At 43.2% G+C, this 23,349-nt stretch overlaps 1 protein-coding gene across 3 annotated transcripts in view; it reads left to right on the top strand.

Moving 5' to 3' along the window:
• The window catches only part of CEP162 (centrosomal protein 162), a 420,302-nt gene that overhangs the window by 306,383 nt on the left and 90,570 nt on the right, over positions 1-23,349 (top strand). For all 3 annotated transcript variants that reach the window (XM_063916918.1, XM_063916917.1, XM_063916916.1), the window contains exons 18-19: positions 184-295; positions 2,075-2,201. In XM_063916918.1, the coding sequence (XP_063772988.1) occupies positions 184-295; positions 2,075-2,201 (239 nt within the window). The remainder of the gene's footprint in view (positions 1-183; positions 296-2,074; positions 2,202-23,349) is intronic.

The following is a 23,349-nucleotide window of genomic DNA, read 5'->3' as shown; positions in this document are numbered from 1 at the left end:
CCTCATTTTTGTCTGTATATATATGTATATATATATATCTCTCCATTGTGTATATATGTTTATATGTGTACAGTGTGTGTGTATGTATATACATATATTGTGTATATAATTTCTTACAATGTATTATGCACGCACAGACTGTATATAATGTATAGAATGCACATTATATAATTTTTATTTTAGAGAGAAAATGAAGGTGAACAGTAACATGCCTCATAATCAACATGCATCCCAAGTATCTGAACCCAGTACTCAGAGTTTTACAGAGTTGATTGCTGAACTGCGTGCCGTTCAGGTAAAAAAAACAGAGATTACCATTTTGATTTACAATAGGTTTCTTTAATAGCTCTATAGCAATCCTATCATATATTACAGTGTAAATCAAACATAATATACAGTGTTACTCAGAACTGTTTTTGTTTATCAGGTCTGGTCATTGCTGAGGTTTCATACTCGGATAGCTTTTCATGTTTGGTTTGAATATTTGGCATTACTGTTATGTTTACAGCTATTCATTAATAACCAATAATTACTCTCCTTACAGCTCTTTCTTTTTATAAATGACCACTGTATATTTCATTAACATTGTTTTATGTCTTTCTTGAAGTAAAGTATTATTGTAATAACCTAAAATACCTTAATTTATTGCTTGTTATATGTTGATGGCACGGAGTAATTAAGACTTCAAACGCAGTGCAACTAAACGCCAATTATCTGCAAATTGAGTTTTGAGATTTTTGTCCTTGATAAATATTTATTTGGTTTATTAGCCCATACAAACTAAACAGTACTTTAAAAGATTGAAGAAAAAAAATTATCCAAACAAACATCCTCAATCACTTTGGACAATTTGCGCTCTGCTGTGTCATCGGAGCGGAACTTCCCCCTGTCCATGATCTGTATCTGTCCAGAGCCAAAAAATGGGCAACTAGAATAGTTAAGGACCCGCTTCACCCTAATCATGGCATGCTCAACCTGCTGCCATCTGGCAGACGATACAGGGCCATCCCCACCAGATCCAACAGAAGCCTCAAAAGCTTCTTTCCACAAGCAGTCCACCTGCTGAACTCCTGACCATCCGACCCCCTGGTAGACCACCCAGTCACTCTACTTTATTTCTCTGCATGTAATGATGATCATTCTGTTCCTTATGGTTCCTTTATCTGAAGACTGCACATGTCCCCCCTTCCTGTTTACTTGTTCCCTTTGTGTCTGCTGCACTGTAAACCGAAAACAAGTTCCTAGTATACGCAAGTATACCTGGCCAATAAAGCTGATTCTGATTGTTCTTTGGTTGGTACTTTGCAGTAGGCTTACTGTACTTATTCACAAATGTAACACGCATTACATTGCTTTGGGACGCCCAGTGATTTCTTTATGGTGTTTGGTGTTCTTCATGGTGATTGGAGGTAACTGTGTCACTTATTTTGCATAAAACACACCTGATTGATGGTAATCTCCACCACTAGACCACAGAAGCTGCCAATATTAAAGTTTCAAAACTGACAACAAAATTATCAATCACCTCCCAGTGCCAATCCAGAGGTCCTAATGTTGTTACTTACCCCAGCTCTAAAACATGCTCCTGACATGCCACGGGAGAGGGGTGACAATTGTTTCTACTGTTATATCCAATGGTTACCACACGACACAGATATACACATATTTCAGATAAACATTAATTGAATTAAAAACTCTCCAGAAACCTTTGTTCACTGATATATTAAAATATAATTTTAAATGTTGACTAAAGGTTCAGTAACCAAAATGTTATTGTAGGCCTACAAACTCTGTTCATGGTCATTGAGCTTAAACAACTATTTTAATTGCCATGATTCAGCAACAAACTATGAAGTGAGCCATAGTATTGCCGGTAAAATATGTTAACAATCTGGTGCTTATTACTACTATATTACCTTCTGAAACCTTTTCCTCTTATATATTTGACAATATCCAATAAAAATGTCTTTCTGTGATATATTTTAGACTCTCATGATTTAGAAGTTCATGGTTGTTAACTGCATAATCAAATTCTTAGTTTTTTTTTTCCTTCTTCCTCCTTGTTTTTACAAAGAAAAAAGAGACTGGTTTGCTTGAAGACATAGCTAGATATAAGCACGACAAACAGGCCCTGGAAGTAGATCTGGTACAAATGATGAAAGAGCGTGATCTTCTAAAAGTCCAAGTCTCCAACACTGCAGGTAGAGTAATATATAACTGCAAAGCTAAATATTACATGTATTCATTCATGCACAAAACCGGGTGATTATTTTGAATATCCCACATTCTTTGTGAAAAACTGATCTGAAGCCTGTTGTGGCCATCATATGGAATCCACATTGCCACTCATTGCATGCCATGAAAATCGGGAATATTATGTCACATAGCAGGAAGAAATTATTTTGGTTTGATTATCATATTTTTCTTCATCATAAATGACCTCGTGTGGTTTCAGATGTTTTCATATAATCTTATTGACCTTAGATGTGCTGTGTTATTATACTTCAAATTTACTTAAAATAAATGGAATATAGATACTCTTATTTGGGAGATTTCTATTCCCCAGTTATTGCTTGGCATTTTAAAGTGTATGATCAATTAATGTGGCTGATCCAACTTTAGTCTGCTCTAAAAAATTATGAAGGTATTCAATTATTGTGCAACATTTGTCCAAATAGTAGCTATGCATTAATAGAAAAAAACAAGACCATGTTGCTTCTGTAACCTTTTTCATGGTTTGATGGGACATCAAGGAAACATTCTACAACAGTGCAGTTGCAAGATGTTGAGAAAATTACAAAACCTGCTGTGTTTTTAAATAATTAGTCTACTTTGTACAGATCATTATTTCTACTTCATCACTGGGTTACGTCACCAATGCACACTCAAATGCTTTAATATAGGTTCCTCCCCTTTTAAATCTGGTTTGGCTGCCTCTAAATTCAGATTTTAGTAAGTGCCCAAATCAGCCGGGCATCCTCGCTGTTTGCATCAATAATGGTTTAATTTTTATCTTCACCTTTATTTCCCACATGAATCAATTATTGAGTGACTGACTGTAAAAGTCCTGCTATAAAGCAGGTTTTCAATGGGAGACATTCTCCATGGGGACCAAACCACTAAAATCACAGGTTTGTACCCACTTCTGTTGGCAGCCATAAATCAGGCTGTGGTAACGCCTTTCCCGCTACAGAAGAGACCTTCTCTCTATGTCCAGAAGTGGAATGGTTAGAGGGGAGACTCAAAGCAGTGCCAGCAAGCATCAGTGTGGTGCCATGGTTCCATGCTCATCAGTAGTCTTCTCTTCTCTGGTTCCCTAGGGGGTGAATATGCTTTCCTTGACACCACACCGACTTCTTGGTGCGCAGGGTGACCTGTGGAATTGCCTGCTAAATATTCAGCCCTGACACACTGTCAGCTACTGAGGCAGCTGCAGTGTCAACACAAGCAGGAGCTACAGATGTGTCCTATTATAATTATAATAATAATAATAATAATTTTATTTAGATAGTGCTTTTCTCCAGCATGAATCAAAGTTACTTTACAGGCATTAAAAACAGTACAAAAGGTGTAGTATTACAGGTAGTAAAAAACACAGAAATGTTTAAAACAACAAAACCTAGAAAGCACAATAAGCTAAGTGCAGGGTTGGTGCAGACATTTGGTGTAATAAATTCCAGGGGTTGTATATTCCACTCATGAAAGGTACCAGAAAGGCAGTCCTCTTAGGTGCACTATGTAGGATTACCCTGGTTGGAATAAGTTTTGCCTAAAACAGATGGCCCAAAATGGGTGGTTGCAGTGCCCTAACACTAAGAGTAGGGTCATAACGTGACTGTCTAGTCCATGTATTTTTCATCCCATCCATGAGTGTACCAGGCAGCCATGTTGGGCGCACTACAAAGGTTAAACTGGAAGATAAGATGTACAATGACCTAAGGCATATATGGGAGAACTGACACGTAGTTGTTTGATATGCCGTGTATTACTAGATCCATGCGTAGCACATCCTTCCCATGGAGGAACCATCCGAGGCAGCCATCTGGGGTGCACTGTAAATGTTGATGCTAGGAGGGTGTGGAAATAGTGGAGGCATAACACACAGGCATAGCATACAATGGGGCAGAAGCACAGAGCAAACAAACACAGCAAAATCAAACAAAGAAATTACCTTACCAGACCAACATGTTGCAAATGGCAAGTTAGTACAGTACAAAGCAGAATGTCAAATAATGCCCACCAAACAAAGTGGGCAGTATAAAAGTAAGTCTAGTAATAGGCACTGTCTGCAGCTGGTGGTAATATGAATCAGGAGATAGGCATTGCCAAAGCCAGGCTCCAGGAAAGGCCAGCTGCAGCATCAAGGGACCAGGAGGAGGCGGCCAGAGAAGGGTTACAGGCGCAGGATGCCGAGGCCAAGTATATTCCTCTGCAGCAGTGTGAGACCAGAGCTGCTCAGAGTACTGGGGCACAGAAAGACGATGATGGCCAGAGGCAGCCGAGATCCGCAGCAATAGGCAGGGAGCAAATATAGCCGCTCATCCATGCAGACCCTGTCAACAGAGATCCAGGGGAAACAGGCGTAGCACACAGACCATTGAGAAAGGGGACTATGGGGTCATTCCAAGTTGATCGTAGCTGTGCCCAGCACAGGGCTAGTCCGCCCCGATGCCTTTGCACTTCAAGAGTAGCTCCCGACCAGCGCAGATTTAGCGTGCTGGCCGGGAGCTACTCGTCGCTCGCCGGCTGCGTGTGTGGTTAAAGTCACAACTCGGCGTCTCTAGTACAATTTGAGCGGTATTTAGATGCATCTGCTATGCAAATAAGACTTAAAAAGAAAGACTGTATGCTACTCCTCTCTGAACTGCTCAGTTACTCCAGGTGTCTCACGCATTATGGAATACAGTGCATCCAGAAAGTGTTCACAGCGCTTCACTTTTTCCACATTTTGTTATGTTACAGCCTTATTCCAAAATGGAATAAATTCATTTTTCTGCAGCAGGATACATTGGTTTCCACAGGAAAACATCGGTGTGTAGAGTGGATCTTGATCCAGAGGCACCAACAAGCTAAAGCTTTATGCTTTCCCAGGATGCATTGGGGCCTTCTCTATAAACCCCGCCTCCAGGCACTGGAGCTCAGTTTTCGAGTTGGTGCCTGCAGCAGCAGGTCACCTAACAGGAGGGCTGCACTGGGCAGCCCTGAAAAAGCTTCTAAGAAGATTTCTTCACTGGGCTGTCAGGGTGACACTTCAGCGCTGCAGCTCCATCACTTCCCAAGCAGCGTTGCATACTCCGGCGGCTCAGTTCCCAGGTACTTGCGGGAGAGACGCTCTGGCTTAGGCACATGGTCGCAGATGCTCTCCTTGTTCGCGTGGCTGCTACGGGGAGGAGGTAAGAGGGTTCCCCAGGCGGGACATGCCATTAAATCGCGTTGTGTCCACGACCTAGGAAGACGGGTTGCAGCGCTGGCGTGGACTGCCTCCGAGCAGGGATCCCACTAGACCACTGGGGCGTCTGAGTACAGGTCAGATGTACTAACGCCCCATTTAATAAGACTCGCAGTACCCGGGGTGGAAGTCCAGCATAGGGGAGGTGACGCTTGACCTGTATGCCTTCCCCCGGCCAAGGGCGCCATCTCTGAGCAGATTTTCCCACCCTGGTGCTGCCTCACACTATCCCTCGCTCCCTGACTGAGACGCTGGGCGCCATCTTCTCAGCATAGCTGCGGCTGGTCTCTGGGACTGCAAGGCAAGGTCTCCTTTGTGTAGCCGAATAGAATAGGAACTAACCTCACTTTAAAAGTGGGTTACCACACGCTTAATTAGAGTTATCTCTCTAAGCAGCTGTAATAAATTGGATAGTCAATCCAAACAAAATACTTTTACAAAAACAAACAGCGCTAATACAATATCATAAGCAGACAGGTGTGTATAATAAAAAAAGTTGTATGATATTTATTTCATATTCCCCATTATTAAGTGGTATTAGACTTTAAACGGTAAGTATTAAAATTACCAATAAAAACAGAAAAAATAAATAAATGGCAAATTGGCAAGAGAATGGAGCCAAAAGGTCTTTTGGTTGTATTGGACACTTGGGACGATGGCAGTAGTTATCCAGTGGTAGGTGGACCTCAGTGCGGGTGGGACGTCTAATTCCACAATATTAGCAAGCAAAGATTGAGTACTTCCCTTAGCGGCGGTCCAGATGGCACAGGCTCCAGCACATAGATGAGGGAGTTATGGAAGGATATTTCACAGGATGGCACACCAAGAGTTCCACACTTTATAGATCCACTATCCGATTTGTTTGGATGCTGCTCTCAAGTCCTTTTGAGGTCCAAATAGTGCTTATGCGTTTCGCTGTCACAAGGGGCAGCTTTGTCAAAGGTACCTGTATACAGCACTGTGACTTCACAAACACTTGAGTATTCTACATGTCTTCATACAGACAGCGTTAGTTAAGAAAAAGTGTACCTGTTATAGAAGATATTGTATAAGTATTCTAATATTTACGTCCGGTCTAGGACAGCGCTGTGAGGGAGATATATATACATGTATAGATATAGCAAAACCAAGATGCAGGCACTCACCAAAAGAGTTCAAACAGGCATTTTACTGATAACTCACGGATATATGTAAACAGGTAGTCGACATTTCAGTCATAGCACGACCGTCAGGACATCATACAGTGCAACAGCAAGGATATTGCCCTATGGACCACCATTCACCAAATGTCTCCCAGGCTCCCTATTTAAGGCAACAAACCACCCAAGTCCCACCCCTGAGCCAATTAAGACAGGAAGTGTGCTAAACTTCTCAAACATGAGCTGTAACTACATAAATAAACTTTTTTATGTATACTAGACTGGCGACTAGCCCAGTGGCGACAAGAGACACTCACCAGCCAACTCCTCTGGTGGAAAATACAGACCAAATTGGAAATCACGACCGCGACCGGAACACATCCAGTAACCTGAAGTCTGAACCAGAAGTGACGATAGACGCGTCAAATAACCCAGCTCAGGCCTTTGCAATTTGCTTTCCATAATCTAATCAAGCCTCTGCTGATGCTTCATGCCACGCATATCAACACTTACCAACCATTATTATCCAAATGAATGGTGTATTCCATGTATTGCTAGCTGTGACCATGAAAACCTGGGTATAATACTAAACACCCAGGCAGCCTTAAGAGACATATTGTATGTGGATAATGATACATAGTGTATGAACAGTCCAAACACACAGACCACCACCTGGCTGTGCTAGAAATAACTCTAATAAGCCACACTATATTATACTAAAATCATTACAACTGATATCATTTAAGATTCAGCTAAATACATTGCTGTAAATCCTCCTAACACATATAAGGACAGCTGTCTATAGTAAACCTAATGATTGCAGCAAATTACACTGCATTGCCAGCAATATTTACGAGTTTAAAAACCTGGACACAATAGTAAATATCCAGGCAGCTGCAGAAAGATACAATATATGTGGATAGTGTCACAGTGTGCTTAAATAAACCAAACACATAAGGAATCGGATAACTATGTTGAAATGAAGCATCAACGGTCACATTGTATCATATTGAAACGACCACAATTGATACTGTGTGGATTCAGTGCAAACCATGCTGGAAAGAGCACTAGCAGCTACTTTGTAACATCAAAACAGCTACATTTGTTACTGTTTAGATTCCGCCAAATACACTGCTATTGACCTGCCTGACATATATGAGGACGGCTGATTTACAACAAGTTTAAGGACAATAGCAAACCACACTATAATGGAAGGTGTTTAGGACATTTATGGGATATTTTATATAGCTCTACTTTGGAAAGGGACCCCTTAATAATAAATAGGGGGACATTTCCCCACAAAGACTGGGCTTAAACTCTATATGAAACCCATGAAGTGAATAAATTAGATAACACAGCAGCTTCTGTCCAGTTTATATTCTCTACACAGGACAACCTTTAAATGCCAACTGATGTTTCTCTAACGTCCTAAGTGGATGCTGGGGACTCCGTAAGGACCATGGGGAATAGCGGCTCCGCAGGAGACTGGGCACATCTAAAGAAAGCTTTAGGACTATCTGGTGTGCACTGGCTCCTCCCCCTATGACCCTCCTCCAAGCCTCAGTTAGATCTTTGTGCCCGAACGAGAAGGGTGCACACTAGGGGCTCTCCTGAGCTTCTTAGTGAAAGTTTTAGTTTAGGTTTTTTATTTTCAGTGAGACCTGCTGGCAACAGGCTCACTGCATCGAGGGACTAAGGGGAGAAGAAGCGAACTCACCTGCGTGCAGAGTGGATTGGGCTTCTTAGGCTACTGGACATTAGCTCCAGAGGGACGATCACAGGCCCAACCATGGATGGGTCCCAGAGCCGCGCCGCCGCCCCCCTTACAGAGCCAGAAGGCAGAAGAGGTCCGGAAAATCGGCGGCAGAAGACGTCCTGTCTTCAACAAGGTAGCGCACAACACTGCAGCTGTGCGCCATTGCTCTCAGCACGCTTCACACTCCGGTCACTGAGGGTGCAGGGCGCTGGGGGGGGGGGGGGGGCGCCCTGAGACGCAATAAAAACACCTTGGATGGCAAAAAATGCATCACATATAGCTCCTGGGCTATATGGATGCATTTAACCCCTGCCAGAATACATAGAAAAACGGGAGATAAGGCCGCCGATAAGGGGGCGGAGCCTATCTCCTCAGCACACTGGCGCCATTTTCCCTCACAGCTCCGTTGGAGGGAAGCTCCCTGGCTCTCCCCTGCAGTCACTACACTACAGAAAGGGTTAAAAAAGAGAGGGGGGACACTAATTACGCGCAGTATTAAAGATACTGCAGCTATAAGGGGAAAAACACTTATATAAGGTTATCCCTGTATATATATAGCGCTCTGGTGTGTGCTGGCAAACTCTCCCTCTGTCTCCCCAAAGGGCTAGTGGGGTCCTGTCCTCTATCAGAGCATTCCCTGTGTGTGTGCTGTATGTCGGTACGTTTGTGTCGACATGTATGAGGAGAAAAATGATGTGGAGACGGAGCAGATTGCCTGTAATAGTGATGTCACCCCCTAGGGGGTCGACACCTGAGTGGATGAACTGTTGGAATTACGTGACAAGTGTCAGCTCTGTATAAAAGACAGTGGTTGACATGAGACAGCCGGCTACTCAGCTTGTGCCTGTCCAGACGTCTCATAGGTTGTCAGGGGCTCAAAAGCGCCCGTTACCTCAGATGGCAGATATAGACGCCGACACGGATACTGACTCCAGTGTCGACGGTGAAGAGACAAATGTGACTTCCAGTAGGGCCACACGTTACATGATTGAGGCAATGAAAAATGTTTTACACATTTCTGATAATACGAGTACCACCAAAAAGGGGTATTATGTTCGGTGAGGAAAAACTACCTGTAGTTTTCCTGAATCTGAGAAATTAAATGAGGTGTGTGATGATGCGTGGGTTTCCCCCGATAACAACTGATAATTTCTAAAATGTTATTGGCATTATATCCTTTCCCGCCAGAGGTTAGGGTGCGTTGGGAAACACCCCCTAGGGTGGATAAAGCGCTCACACGCTTGTAAGGGCTTTACCCTCTCCTGAGATGGCCGCCCTTAAGGATCCTGCTGATAGAAAGCAGGAGGGTATCCTAAAATGTATTTACACACATACTGGTGTTATACTGCGACCAGCAATCGCCTCAGCCTGGATGTGCAGTGCTGGGTTGGCGTGGCCGGATTCCCTGACTGAAAATATTGATACCCTAGATAGGGACAGTATATTTTTGCCTATAGAGCATTTAAAAGATGCATTTCTATATATGCGTGATGCACAGCGGAATATTTGCCGACTGGCATCAAGTCTAAGTGCGTTGTCCATTTCTACCAGTAGAGGGTTATGGACACGTCAGTGGTCAGGTGATGCGTATTCCAAACGGCATTTGGAAGTATTGCCTTATTAAGGGGAGGAGTTATTTGGGGTCGGTCTTTCAGACCTGGTGGCCACGGCAACAGCTGGGAAATCCACGTTTGTACCCCAGGTCGCCTCTCAACATGAGAAGACGCCGTATTATCAGGCGCAGTCTTTTCGTGGACAAGCGGGCAAAAGGTTCCTCATTTCTGCCCCGTGACAGAGGGAGAGGAAAAAGGCTGCAGAAAGCAGCCAGTTCCCAGGAACAGAAACCCTCTCCCGCCTCTGCCAAGCCCTCAGTATGACGCTGGGGCTTTACAAGCAGAATCAGGCACGGTGGGGGGCCCGTCTCAATGAATTTCAGCGCGCAGTGGGCTCACTCGCAAGTAGACCCCTGGATCCTTCAGGTGATATCTCAGGGGTACAAATTAGAATTCGAGACGTCTCCCCCTCGCCGTTTCCTAAAGTCGGCTTTACCGATGTCTCCTTCTGACAGGGAGACAGTTTTGGAAGCCATTCACAAGCTGTATTCCCAGCAGGTGATAATCAAGGTACCCCTCCTGCAACAGGGAACGGGGTATTATTCCACACTGTTGTGGTACCGAAGCCGGACGGCTCGGTGAGATCGATTCTAAATCTAAAATCTTTGAACACTTACATACAGAGGTTCAAATTCAAGATTGAGTCACTCAGAGCAGTGATTGCGAACCTGGAAGAAGGGGACTACATGATGTCTCGGGACATCAAGGATGCTTACCTTCATGTCAAAATTTACCCTTCTCATCAAGGGTACCTCAGGTTTATGGTACAGAACTGTCACTATCAGTTCAGACGCTGCCGTATGGATGGTCCACGGCACCCCGGGTCTTTACCAAGGTAATGGCCGAAATGATGATATTCCTTCGAAGGAAGGGAATTTTAGTTATCCCTTACTTGGACGATTCCCTGATAAGGGTAAGATCCAGGGAACAGTTGGAGGTCGCTGTAGCACTATCTCAGGTAGTGTTGCGGCAGCACGATTGGATTCTCAATATTCCAAAATCGCAGCTGGTTCCGACGACTTGTCTTCTGTTCCTAGGGATGATCCTGGACACAGTCCAGAAAAAGGTGTTTCTCCCGGAGGAGAAAGCCAGGGAGTTATCCGAGCTAGTCAGGAACCTCCTAAAACCGAGCCAAGTCTCAGTGCATCAATGCACAAGGGTTCTGGGTAAAATGGTGGCTTCCTACGAAGCAATCCCATTGGGCAGATTCCACGCAAGAACTTTCCAGTGGGACCTGCTGGACAAATGGTCCGGGTCGCATCTTCAGATGCATCAGCGGATAACCCTGTCACCAAGGACAAGGGTGTCCCTCCTGTGGTGGTTGCAGAGTGCTCATCTTCTAGAGGGCCGCAGATTCGGCATTCAGGACTGGGTCCTGGTGACCACGGATGCCAGCCTGCGAGGCTGGGGAGCAGTCACACAGGGAAGGAATATCCAGGGCTTATGGTCAAGCCTGGAGACATCACTTCACATAAATATCCTGAAGCTAAGGGCCATTTACAATGCTCTAAGCTTAGCAAGACCTCTGCTTCAAGGTCAGCCGGTGTTGATCCAGTCGGACAACATCACGGCAGTCACCCACGTAAACAGACAGGGTGGCACAAGAAGCAGGAGGGCAATGGCAGAAGCTGCAAGGATTCTTCGCTGGACGGAAAATCATGTGATAGCACTGTCAGCAGTATTCATTCCGGGAGTGGACAACTGGGAAGCAGACTTCCTCAGCACGACCTCCACCCGGGAGAGTGGGGACTTCACCCAGAAGTCTTCCACATGATTATAAACCGTTGGGAAAAACTCGACAGGTATTGCGCCAGGTCAAGGGACCCGCAGGCAATAGCTGTAGACGCTCTGGTAACACCGTGGGTGTACCAGTCAGTGTATGTGTTCCCTCCTCTGCCTCTCATACCCAAGGTACTGAGATTGATAAGATGGAGAGGAGTAAGCACTATATTCGTGGCTCCGGATTGGCCCAGAAGGACTTGGTAACCGGAACTTCAAGAGATGCTCACGGAGGATCCGTGGCCTCTACCTCTAAGAAGGGACCTGCTTCAGCAAGGACCCTGTCTGTTCCAAGACTTACCGCGGCTGCGTTTGACGGCATGGCGGTTGAACGCCGGATCCTGAAGGAAAAAAGGCATTCCGGATGAAGTCATCCCTATCCTGATCAAAGCCAGGAAGGATGTAACCGCAAAACATTATCACCGCATTTGGCGAAAATATGTTGCGTGGTGCGAGGCCAGTAAGGCCCGACGGAGGAAATTCAACTGGGTCGATTCCTACATTTCCTGCAAACAGGAGTGTCTATGGGCCTGAAAGTGGGGTCCACTAAGGTTCAAATTTCAGCCCTGTTAATTTTCTTCCAAAAAGAACTAGCTTCAGTCCCTGAAGTTCAGACGTTTGTAAAAGGGGTACTGCATATACAGCCTCCTTTTGTGCCTCCAGTGGCACTTTGGGATCTCAATGTAGTTTTTGGGTTCCAAAAGTCACATTGGTTTGAACCACTTAAATCTGTGGAGTTAAAATATCTCACATGGAAAGTGGTCATGCTGTTGGCCCTGGCCTCGGCCAGGCGCGTGTCAGAATTGGCTTTATCCTGTAAAAGCCCTTATCTGATTTTCCATTCGGACAGGGCAGAATTGAGGACTCGTCCTCAGTTTCTCCCTAAGGTGTTTTCAGCGTTTTCACCTGAACCAACCTATTGTGGTGCCTGCGGCTACTAGGGACTTGGAGGACTCCAAGTTGCTAGACGTTGTCAGGGTCCTGAAAATATATGTTCCAGGACTGCTGGAGTCAGGAAATCTGACTCGCTGTTTATCCTGTATGCACCCAACAAGCTGGGTGCTCCTGCTTCTAAGCAGACTATTGCTCGTTGGATTTGTAGTACAATTCAGCTTGCACATTCTGTGGCAGGCCTGCCACAGCCAAAAATCTGTAAATGCCCACTCCACAAGGAAGGTGGGCTCATCTTGGGCGGATGCCCGAGGGGTCTCGGCTTTACAACTTTGCCGAGCAGCTACTTGGTCAGGAGCAAATACGTTTGTAAAATTCTACAAAATTGATACCCTGGCTGAGGAGGACCTGGAGTTCTCTCATTTGGTGCTGCAGAGTCATCCGCACTCTCCCGCCCGTTTGGGAGCTTTGGTATAATCCCCATGGTCCTTACGGAGTCCCCAGCATCCACTTAGGACGTTAGAGAAAATAAGAATTTACTTACCGATAATTCTATTTCTCGTAGTCCGTAGTGGATGCTGGGCGCCCATCCCAAGTGCGGATTGTCTGCAATACTGGTACATAGTTATTGTTACCAAAAAATCGGGTTATTGCTGTAGTGAGCCATCTTTTCTAGAGGCTCCTCTGTTATCATGCTGTTAACTGGGTTCAGATCACAAGTTGTACGGTGTGATTGGTGTGGCTGGTATGAGTCTTACCCGGGATTCAAAATCCTTCCTTATTGTGTACGCTCGTCCGGGCACAGTATCCTAACTGAGGCTTGGAGGAGGGTCATAGGGGGAGGAGCCAGTGCACACCAGATAGTCCTAAAGCTTTCTTTAGATGTGCCCAGTCTCCTGCGGAGCCGCTATTCCCCATGGTCCTTACGGAGTCCCCAGCATCCACTACGGACTACGAGAAATAGAATTATCGGTAAGTAAATTCTTATTTTATCAGGCTTTGACAGACAATTGTTTCAGAATTACATCAGCAACAAGAAACATTGTTCCAAAAAAACGAAAATGATATAAATATATCAGGGAGCGCTTTTTAATCAAATATCATTAATTTATTAAAATTTATTACTTAACAATACATATGCCAAATAGTACAAACATATGGCTATTAAAATAATTCTCAACTATGTCTGTATAAAGTTCCATAAAATGGTATTGCACACTGATATTGTTACTTTAGGGAGTCTTGGTACATCGGCACTTAATGCATTTATACTCCTTATGTCAGTCTGATGGCAACGTGAGGATCTTTAAGGCAAGCAAGCCAATTAGCAGTGTTTCCTCCGTGTTGATATGCCTAGCAACAGGAACAGCTGTAATAAATAAATTTTAATAAATTAATGATATTTGATTAAAAAGCGCTCCCTGATATATTTATATCATTTTCGTTTTTTTGGTTCAATTGATTGGTATTCCAGCAGTACCTATTTTGGGAGCAGCTATAATCAAAATATTTTATTGAAAAAACGAGCAGAACGTTTGAATATACAAGCGCTAGGAATTGTATATATTGTCTATATTTATTGTTGTTGTATCCAGGCTGCTAGTAGATAAATTGTAATAATATGGCATCATTTAGAAGTACTATGGACAGATTGACTAGAAGGAAAGCCTTAGTTACAGAAAATGAATCACCCAGAGACACTAATCAGGTGGGTGATGATGAAACATTAAAGATGGGCCAATTATTCAATGATTTAGACTCTTTACTTAGAGCAGAAACACGACACTGGTGGGACCAAATAACTCTTAACAGATATTTGGAGAGTAAAATGATCCCCAGAGGTTTACGAGTGTTTAAATCCTGCTCTTTTAAAGATGATCCTGACCTACTAAATCTATGGAATAATGTATTAGATACATGTTCATTTTCACTAATCAAACTTTTGATTAAATTTAGAGAAGATAAAGTGAACAAAATATCCAAAGAGATTGATAAGGTACAGGAACAATTAAGACATTATGAACATAAGAAAGGGTTTAAAGAAAAGGATGTAATGCTTAATAATAGGATCAATGAATTCGAACAATCACTATTGACAAACAAAAAGAAAAAGTTCGAGAGGGACAATAGAGATTATACAAATGACCAAGTAAGAACTTATAATCGGAACAGTATAAGCAAAAATACAAATTACAATCAGAGGACAAATTATAATAATAGAAATAGAAATAAGAATTATAACATGTCCTCTGAAATAGAGAGAGATCACTCTTCTTCAAGAAGAGACCCTTATCAATACAGAACTGGTAGAGATAGAAATCAATTCAGTCCCAAGAAAAGAGAAAGTCCTTATCAAGAACAAAATAGGACCAAAAAAGCACAACATCAGGAATTATATAGAGATAAAAGCGGGAGGGATTCCTATGAACAAATAGGAGCCAGGCCCAAATACAATTACAAAGGACCACCTGAAAGTAATGATGGGACCAGAACATCAGACCGATCAGCTAGAGGCTACCAACAGCGACATCATTTTTTAGGGGTGAATCAGAACAGAGAACAATTCAATCAATTCGAGGTACTATACCCAAATTCACCAAAAAGAGTAAGATCAGAAGAACCCGAGGCTGTAGAGGAGGAACTAGGACACAATACAAAAAATCTAAGAATAAAATGAGACATAGAGGTATATATAATCTATCCAAAAAAGTGTTGACTGAACATGAAAAATCAGTACTGGCCAAAGGTCTAAAATTTGCCCCAACAAAAAATCCCGAAATTTTTGATCTTTTTGTTTCATTAAATAAATTCACCAGGGATTTATGTCGAAAAAGATTTTTTGCGAATAAATCCCTGAAAAAACACAAGATAGAAGGGACTCCCATTGTTATTAATAAGGAAGATCTCAGTGGCATTGATATGCTAATAGCATTACAGAATGAAAATAATGAGGAATTTTTAAGATCTCAACCGGAAGAAGTTAAGATTTTTGAAATCTCTAACGATCAAACATCGTTGGATACAATTAATAGGTCATTCAGAAGGAAGTCAGAATTTTATCCTTTCCAACATAAAAGTGCATATATTGAAGCTTTTTACTCTGCAACTTTAGAGGACCTACGTAAACTCTGTAATTTTGACAATAAATCTCATAAAAAAGATAATCTTAATATAAATGAACGTAGGGCATTGAAGTCTTTGGAAAAGGATAATTCAATTATTATAAAAAATGCTGATAAGGGCGGTGGGTTAGTGGTTCAAGATAAAGAGGTCTACTTAAAAGAAGCTGATAGACAACTTAATGAAGAATTATTTTATAAAAAACTTGCCCAAAACCCCACCGCTCTCTATCTACAAGAATACAAATCCATGTTGCTTGCGGCCTTGACAGTGGGGACAATATCGAAGGAAGAATTTTTGTTTTTGTTTAATCCTTATCCCGTTATCCCCACATATTATCACCTCCCTAAAATACACAAATCTTTAATAGCACCTCCTGGTCGTCCCATAATTTCTGGTATAGGGTCCCTCACTTCTAGTCTTTCTTATTTTGTGGATTCCTATCTACAACCACACGTGAGTAGATTAAAATCTCATGTAAGAGATACTACTCATTTTTTGAATTTGATTAAAGATATAGAATGGCGGCAGTCATATGTACTCCTCACCTGTGATGTTGAGTCTCTTTACACCAATATACCCCATCAACAGGGAGTTGAGGCATGCCGCTATTTCTTAGAAATGGATAAAGATTTGACCCCAGAACGATGTGAGTTTATTTTGGAATCCATAAAATTCATTTTGTCGCACAACTATTTTTTATTTAATTCACAGTTTTTCTTACAATTACACGGTACTGCCATGGGCACTAGATTCGCTCCTAGTTTTGCAAATTTATATATGGGTCTCTTCGAGAAAAAATATATATGGGAGGGGCCCTTTGCAGCGAATCTGGTGCTCTATGGCAGATACATTGATGATTTATTTATTATTTGGGAAGGGTCTGATTTAGTATCTTCCTTTATATCTTTTCTTAATCTTAACACATTTGGTTTAAAATTCAGTCACGTTTGTCACCCTACACACATCAACTTCCTCGATATTGCCCTCACTGTCAATGAGAGCAACATAGCCACAAGCACATATAGAAAGGAGGTTGATTGTGGCAACTATTTAAACTATAGGAGTTGCCACCATCCAAATTGGAAGAAGAATATACCCAAAGGGCAATACCTGAGAATAAAACGTAATTGTTCAGATGTTAAGAAATTTGCTGAACAAGCTTCTGAATTAACCAAAACGTTTCAAGATCAAGGATATCCAGATATATTATTAAATAAATCATTGCTTGAAGTCGAATTAAGAGACAGGGGATCACTCCTTGTACCCTCCAAACGAAAGAATTATGAGTATGTTAATAAGAGAGATGATAAGATACTTCCTTTTATTAGTAAATATAATACATGTGCTGCTGAGATAAAGAAAATTTTATACAAAAATTTTGAAATATTAAAATTAGATAAAATATTAAAACCATGTTTAGGGGATAATCCGAAAATAGTATTTCAAAAAGCCAAAAACCTGAGGAATCACTTGTCACCTAGTTTCTTTCGAAATTCGGAAGATAAAACCCATTCTATGAATAAAACTTCTTGGCTTTCTACAACTAAAGGGAATTTTAGATGTGGCAAAACGAGATGCATATCATGCAACTTTATATGTCACAGAAGTACCTCGTTTCAATCATTCAGAACAGGAAAAAGCTTTCAGATAGAATCCTTCATTAATTGTCAAAACATGTATATCATATATCTTCTAAGTTGTGTATGCGGAATACAATATGTAGGCAGAACTACACGTAGTCTGAATACACGCTTTTTAGAACACAGAAGGAACATTATCAATCGGAATATTAGTCATAGTGTATCTAGGCATGTTATACAAGCACATGAGGGGAATGTTAATTCTATTAAAATACAAGGGATCGAATTCATCGCTCCTACCCTGAGAGGGGGAGATAGATTCGGTCGACTTTGTACCAGAGAGGCATTCTGGATCTTTACCCTGGATACATTAGTCCCTGATGGGCTAAATGAAAATATAGAATTAAATAATATCAGGTAACAAGGGTTGAATCATCTGACTAACATCGTGTAAAATATAAATAAATGTTCACTGAGAATAAATATTACCCTATTTTGTACTATAAAAATAAAAATGATATAATAAAAATGTATGTTGGTTTAAAAATTTATAATAAACTTATATATATTATGCGAAGGAGCCGAGTAGGGCTCTTATTTGGTTATTCTAACTATATTCTTATTGTCCTATAAAAATTATATGTTTAATTCCGATGTGGAGAGTATTGTTGGGATTCGATCCTGGGTCTTGATGTATGATGAATGGACTCTCTAACCATTACACTATGAGTCCCAATGATGATTTTTTGTGCTTCTATTTTGCTAATTAAGTATCTAAAGCATATATATAAATTATATTATTATATTGTGTTATTGGATTTAGTAATTAGAATTCATTGTTCTGCTCGTTTGTTTTTTAAAAAATAAACATAGAGATTATTTAATAAAGTTTTCTCTATGTTTTTAAAGATTGCAATATGCCAGATTTATAGATATGTGACTTTGTTTTAAAGGCGGCTAAATCCGCAGGTGTTTGCACTGATTAAAGAATTTTGATTGGAGCATATGGGTTTAAATACTAAGCCAGAATGGCTAACATCATATCCTCTGACGAAACCGCCGTGAGAAGAGGGCGGAGAAACGCGTAAGGACCGTATTTACAGACCCATACATCAACCTGTCTGCGGCTGCACACTTGTACTGGGAGCCGGTGTTGAAATACCCGGACGGCACTAGGAGATGCTCAAGCTCCACATTTAAGGACTATTGCACGATACTACCTCGGACATCATCTAACTGTGACAAAGATGACAATCTGCTGATAAACAGATCCATGCAAGACATGTCACGTATAGTCCGGTAAGAAGTATCCTTCCCTTATTGCGAAGTCCGTCTTTGGAGACTGTCAGCATAGAACAGACGGGGGTGTAGCATAGCGCTGAGATTTCATCAGATCAGCGCCCTCCCTCCAGCTGTTCCTGTTGCTAGGCATATCAACACGGAGGAAACACTGCTAATTGGCTTGCTTGCCTTAAAGATCCTCACGTTGCCATCAGACTGACATAAGGAGTATAAATGCATTAAGTGCCGATGTACCAAGACTCCCTAAAGTAACAATATCAGTGTGCAATACCATTTTATGGAACTTTATACAGACATAGTTGAGAATTATTTTAATAGCCATATGTTTGTACTATTTGGCATATGTATTGTTAAGTAATAAATTTTAATAAATTAATGATATTTGATTAAAAAGCGCTCCCTGATATATTTATATCATTTTCGTTTTTTTGGTTCAATTGATTGGTATTCCAGCAGTACCTATTTTGGGAGCAGCTATAATCAAAATATTTTATTGAAAAAACGAGCAGAACGTTTGAATATACAAGCGCTAGGAATTGTATATATTGTCTATAAGAAACATTGTTGCCTTCTTTCATTTTTCGATCCTATTGTTAAATTCCAATTATAGGTAATAAACACAACTCTGCTCAGAAGTAATCCTACTGATACCCGCAATAGGATGTGTATAGATAGGTATTGTATAGCTCCAAAAATGCATTATTAAAAGCTAATATTGTGATAATTATTATCACTCTGCCTAAATCAGTGGCCTGATTTTGGAGCTACCATACGAAACATATTAACCTATACTCTCAGCCGAATATTTAGGAGCATTCCTACTAGGTGAAAAACAGTGAGTAGGAGGTTGACATGGTATATATGAATGATCATGAAATGATTTATAGGATGTGTATTGAGATACCCAGTAGAATATTTTAAAGGCACCAAGGCACACAAGTCTTTTTAGCTGGGGTCTTATACTACAGTTACACCAATCCATACTCGTAGTCTCGCAATAGAATGAGCTTTCCTCGGAGGCATATACTATCGAGTAGTGGGAGTAGTCACACTATAAAATATATACCACTAAACTATACACACCCAGGGCTTCTACAGTAGGATGTGCTAATGCAGATTAAATAAATATCTGTAATTTCTCTGACGTCCTAAGTGGATGCTGGGAATCCGTAAGGACCATGGGGAATAGCGGCTCCGCAGGAGACTGGGCACAACTAAAAGAAAGCTTTAGACTACTGGTGTGCACTGGCTCCTCCCACTATGACCCTCCTCCAGACTTCAGTTAGAATCTTGTGCCCGGCTGAGCTGGATGCACACTAGGGGCTCTCCTGAACTCCTAGAAAGAAAGTATATTTTAGGTTTTATATTTTACAGTGAGATCTGCTGGCAACAGACTCACTGCAATGGTCGGGGTCAAACACGTTTGCAAAATTCTATAAGTTTGACACCCTGGCTGAGGAGGACCTAGAGTTTGCCCATTCGGTGCTGCAGAGTCATCTGCACTCTCCCGCCTGTTTGGGAGCTTTGGTATAATCCCCATGGTCCTTACGGAGTCCCAGCATCCACTTAGGACGTCAGAGAAAATAAGAATTTACTCACCGGTAATTCTATTTCTCGTAGTCTGTAGTGGATGCTGGGCGCCCATCCCAAGTGCGGATTGTCTGCAATACTTGTATATAGTTATTGTTTAACTAAAGGGTTATTGTTGAGCCATCTGTTGAGAGGCTCAGTTGTTATCATGCTGTTAACTGGGTATTGTATCACGAGTTAAACGGTGTGATTGGTGTGGCTGGTATGAGTCTTACCCGGGATTCAAAATCCTTCCTTATTGTGTCAGCTCTTCCGGGCACAGTATCCTAACTGAGGTCTGGAGGAGGGTCATAGTGGGAGGAGCCAGTGCCCACCAGTAGTCTAAAGCTTTCTTTTAGTTGTGCCCAGTCTCCTGCGGAGCCGCTATTCCCCATGGTCCTTACGGAGTCCCAGCATCCACTACGGACTACGAGAAATAGAATTACCGGTGAGTAAATTCTTATTATTTCTCTTACGTCCTAGAGGATGCTGGGGTCCATATTAGTACCATGGGGTATAGACGGGTCCACCAGGAGCCATTGGCACTTTAAGAGTTTAATAGTGTGGGCTGGCTCCTCCCTCTATGCCCCTCCTACCAGACTCGGTTTAGAAAATGTGCCCGGAGGAGCCGGTCACAGCTAGGGGAGCTCTACTGAGTTCTCTTGGTAAAAGAGTTTTATTTCTTTCAGGATTTTTTGTTTTACAGGGAGGCTGTTGGCGACGGCCTCCTTGCAGCGTGGGACGGGGGGGAGCAGTGTCCGCCCCGCGGGGTCCTGAGCCACTGCTCCCGCTGACTGGACGTTAGCTCCGGGTGGTCCGATCGCGCCCCGCCACAGGGTAATGCTCGCCCCAGCAGCCGGCCGCCACCCCCCCAGATGCTGAACATGGCGAGTTAGTCACTATCCCCCCTTGCAAGCGGGGGGACAGTGTGAAGAAGGTGGCTATTAGGGCGGGAGCGCGGCCTTGACCGCGCTCCTGGGCGGCTCAGTGTACCTTGGTGCGGCGCTGGAGGGAGCGTCCTGGGCCTGCTCCAGACCCCACACTGGTCATCTCCTGACCGGGGTCTGCGGATCCAGGTCAGCCACTGTTCCTCCAGGCCAGTATAATCTCTTTACAGAGCGGGAAGCCGGCGCCATTGAAGGGGGCGGAGCTTCTACTCAGAGCCAGCAGCGTTCAGCGCCAATTTTCCTGCCTGCTCTCACTGTCAAGTGGATCCAGGTCCCTCCAGAGCAATCTCCAGCTATCTGTACGGTACCAAGGGGGTTGTAGAAGGGGGGGAAGCTGTATACAGACTGTCACCTATTAAGGGACACAGTCAGCGCTGGTTAGGGACTCCCTATACCTTTAATAGCGCTGTGTGTGGGTTGGCTCCAATCTCTGTGTCTCTCTGCAATTCTTTGGGGGGAAACTCTGCCTTCATAATACCCTGTGTGTTTGTGTGTGTGTGTGTGTGTGTGTGTGTGTGTGGTAACATGTCTAGGGACAATGTATGATATGCTGCAGAGGACTTATCCTCACAAGAGGACTTCATTCCATAAAATCAGGATTGCACAGTTTTAGCGCAGATTCCTGCTAGAGATCCAGAGTGGTTAGTCTCTCTGAGGGGAACTATTTCCCAGATTTCTGATAGGGTTGCTAGGACTGAGCACGCCACTCAGGTCCTCCAGTCCTCTATGGTTGTTTGGTCTGATACTGCCTCCTCGGGGTCCCCTGCGATTCATTCTCAGAAACGTGCACTGGCAATGTTGCAGGATGACACGGACACCGACTCTGACATTGCAGACGGTGATGGGGATGTGTCGAGGGGAACGGCATCACTTGCCAAGGGGCTACAGTTGATGATTGCGGCTGTTAGAGATGTTTTGCAAATTTCGGACACAATTCCGGAACAGGTGGAAGTGGCCTTAACCTTCCCAGCATCCAAAGAATTAAACGCGATCTTTGAACAGGCCTGGGAAACTCCGGAAAAAGAAATTTCAAATCCCTAAGAGGGTTTTGGTTGCTTTTCCCTTCCCAGAGGAAGATGGGAAAAAATGGGAGTCCCCACCATTGGTCGATGCCTCTGTATATAGGCTGTCCAAACAGGTTGTGCTGCCGGTACCAGGATCTACTGTGTTGAAAGACCCGGTGGATCGCAAGGTGGATGCTACGTTAAAATCCATGTACACGGCTTCTGGGGCTATATTAAGGCCTACTATAGCCTGTGCTTGGATTGCAAAAGCTATTGCCAGGTGGTCTATAACTATGCAGGAAGAATCGGTTACGCTGGATAAAGATGACGTTAATATGTTTTTACGCCATATTCAGGATTCTGCAGGGTTCCTAGTGGATTCCATGAAGGACCTGGGCTCCATGGCTGCGGGGATCTCCCCATGTCCGTCTCGGCTCACAGGGATCTCTGGCTGCGCCAATGGTCTGCAGATGCGGAATCCAGGAAGAGCGTGGAGGGCCTACCCTACACGGGTCAGGCTCTCTTTGGGGAGGCGCTGTATGCGTGGATTGCCATGGCTACCGTGGGTAAGTCTACTTTTCTCCCCTCAGCTGCACCGGCAACGAAGAAGCCTTTTACACCAGCCACGTCACAGTCCTTTCGACCAGCGAGGCAAAAAAAAAACAAGCCTTCGATCACCTTCAGAGGTGGTCGTGCAAAAGGAAAGAAACCTGCTCCCGCAGGTTCCCAGACCCAGAATCACGCTTCTGATGCCACTAAGCCCTCCGTATGACGGTAAACGGCTGGGCCTGGCGGACGGTCCGGTGGGGGCGAGACTCCGACAGTTCAGCCACGTCTGGGTGTCGTCTGGTCTGGACCCCTGGGTCCTGGATATAGTATCCAGGGGGTACAGACTGGAGTTTCAAGATCCCCCGCCTCACCGTTTCTTAAAGTCAGGCTTACCAGCTCTGCTAGTGGACAAAGAGATTCTTCTGGAGGCCATCAGAAAATTGGTGGTGTCGGAAGTCGTCGTTCCGGTTCCACCTCAGCAGTGGAACAAGGGTTATTATTCAAACCTTTTCGTGGTACCGAAACCGGATGGTTCGGTACGGCCTATTCTGAACTTAGTCTTTGAACCCTTATCTCAGGGAGTTCAAATTCAAGATGGAATCTCTGAGAGCTGTCATCTCAGGGCTAACGGAGGGGGGTTCCTGGTGT

This window comes from Pseudophryne corroboree, chromosome 4 (assembly GCF_028390025.1).
Source record: "Pseudophryne corroboree isolate aPseCor3 chromosome 4, aPseCor3.hap2, whole genome shotgun sequence".
NCBI lineage: Eukaryota > Metazoa > Chordata > Amphibia > Anura > Myobatrachidae > Pseudophryne > Pseudophryne corroboree.
This window is presented reverse-complemented; position numbering and strand designations above follow the sequence as displayed.